The following is a 1,482-nucleotide window of genomic DNA, read 5'->3' as shown; positions in this document are numbered from 1 at the left end:
CATTATCTACAAAGAAACTTTCTGAAACTTTGATTGAGATTGTGTAGAGCTAATTTATAGATGAGATTTAATGGAGTTGACATCTTGATTTTGTTACTCCTTGTGTTTATGAACATGGTATAGCTCACTATTTAGGTCTTCAGTTTTCTTCATCAGAACGTTATCACATTTCTCCTAGAGATATAGAACATGTTTTGGTTGATTAATGGTTATTGATTCTTGTTAATATGATGGAATTGTGTTTTGTTTTGAATGTTAATTCCAATTGTGCATGCTAGTATATAAAGAAGTAATCGTCTTCCTTATTTATTAGCCTGAGACCTAAGTGGCCTAAAACTTTTCTGTGTAATTGCTTCTTAGTTCTAGTCTTATTTTACCAGTTTAAGGAGATATTATACATAGATAATCTTACCATCTTTGAATATAGTTTTACTTTTTCCTTTCCTTTAAACAATAATAATAATAATTACTATTATTATTTTAGATTTAAGGGCTTGGTTTGGTATTTTCTATGTGTATGTAGGTAGATACATATGTAAGTATGTATGTAGATGTGTGTGTATGTGCGTGTGTGTGAATATGTGTGTGTGCACGCATGCACACATGCACACGTGCACATGTGCACATGTGCAGTCAGAGAGGAACATCAGATGCCTTGGCGCTAGAGTTATAGGCCGTTGTAAGCCTTCTAACATGCTAGAACCAAACTCAAAAGTAGCGTGTGCTTTTAACCCCTGGTCCATCTCTCCAGCCCCTACATCTCCAGTTCTAACCTGCAAATCTTTGGTCTTATTTTCCTGTCACAGTAGCCTGAAATTCCAGCACAGCATTGAATAATAATGAGTTGAACTCACTTTTAAGTCTTTGGAAATTATCCCTCCCACTTTGCTGAGATGTTGAAATGTTGCCTTCTCTCTCACTCTCTTTTATTGTGCTTAGCTGTCAAAGACTCTCAACAGACAGTGGAGAGGAGCACATGCACTGGTACTTTAAGAATTAGTTACAAAGTGAAATCTCTGAACTCATTAGCAAACCAAGAAATGCAGGCCCTTCCCACTGCCTGGCATGTCCTCTGTGCGTCCTGCTGAGCTGTGGGCTTCCATGGACTTCTGTGTGATGCTGAAACCCTTTGATCTAAAAGCCTCTGAATACACTAGATAGATGGATATGAAAAACACTCTAAATGTAGTGATATGTTTTACCTTCAGTAAGAATTTACTAGAACATTATTTGTTCATTTTCAGCTGAATGACGAAGTCCAAGAATATTTATTGAATCTTTTCAATCGTTATGTTGATGATGGGCTACAGTTTATAAACAAAAAGTGCACCCAAGCTATCCCACAGGTGAACATCAGCAAAGTGACCACACTCTGCTGCCTACTGGAGTCTCTGCTGCTCAGCAAAGACGGAAATATCTTGTCAATGGTATGACGTTTCATTTTGTTTTTAAATTGTGTGTGTGTGTGTGTGTGTGTGTGTG

The 1,482-nt window shown here is 37.1% G+C and overlaps 1 protein-coding gene across 1 annotated transcript in view; it reads left to right on the top strand.

The window, feature by feature from the left end:
• Nucleotides 1–1,482, top strand: part of Dnah6 (dynein axonemal heavy chain 6) — a 195,435-nt gene that overhangs the window by 85,383 nt on the left and 108,570 nt on the right. Inside the window, exon 36 of the mRNA XM_021190740.2 lies at nucleotides 1,245–1,427. Within this exon, the coding sequence (XP_021046399.1) occupies nucleotides 1,245–1,427 (183 nt within the window). The remainder of the gene's footprint in view (nucleotides 1–1,244; nucleotides 1,428–1,482) is intronic.

This window comes from Mus pahari, chromosome 2 (genome assembly GCF_900095145.1).
Source record: "Mus pahari chromosome 2, PAHARI_EIJ_v1.1, whole genome shotgun sequence".
In the NCBI taxonomy this organism is placed as follows: domain Eukaryota; kingdom Metazoa; phylum Chordata; class Mammalia; order Rodentia; family Muridae; genus Mus; species Mus pahari.
This window is presented reverse-complemented; position numbering and strand designations above follow the sequence as displayed.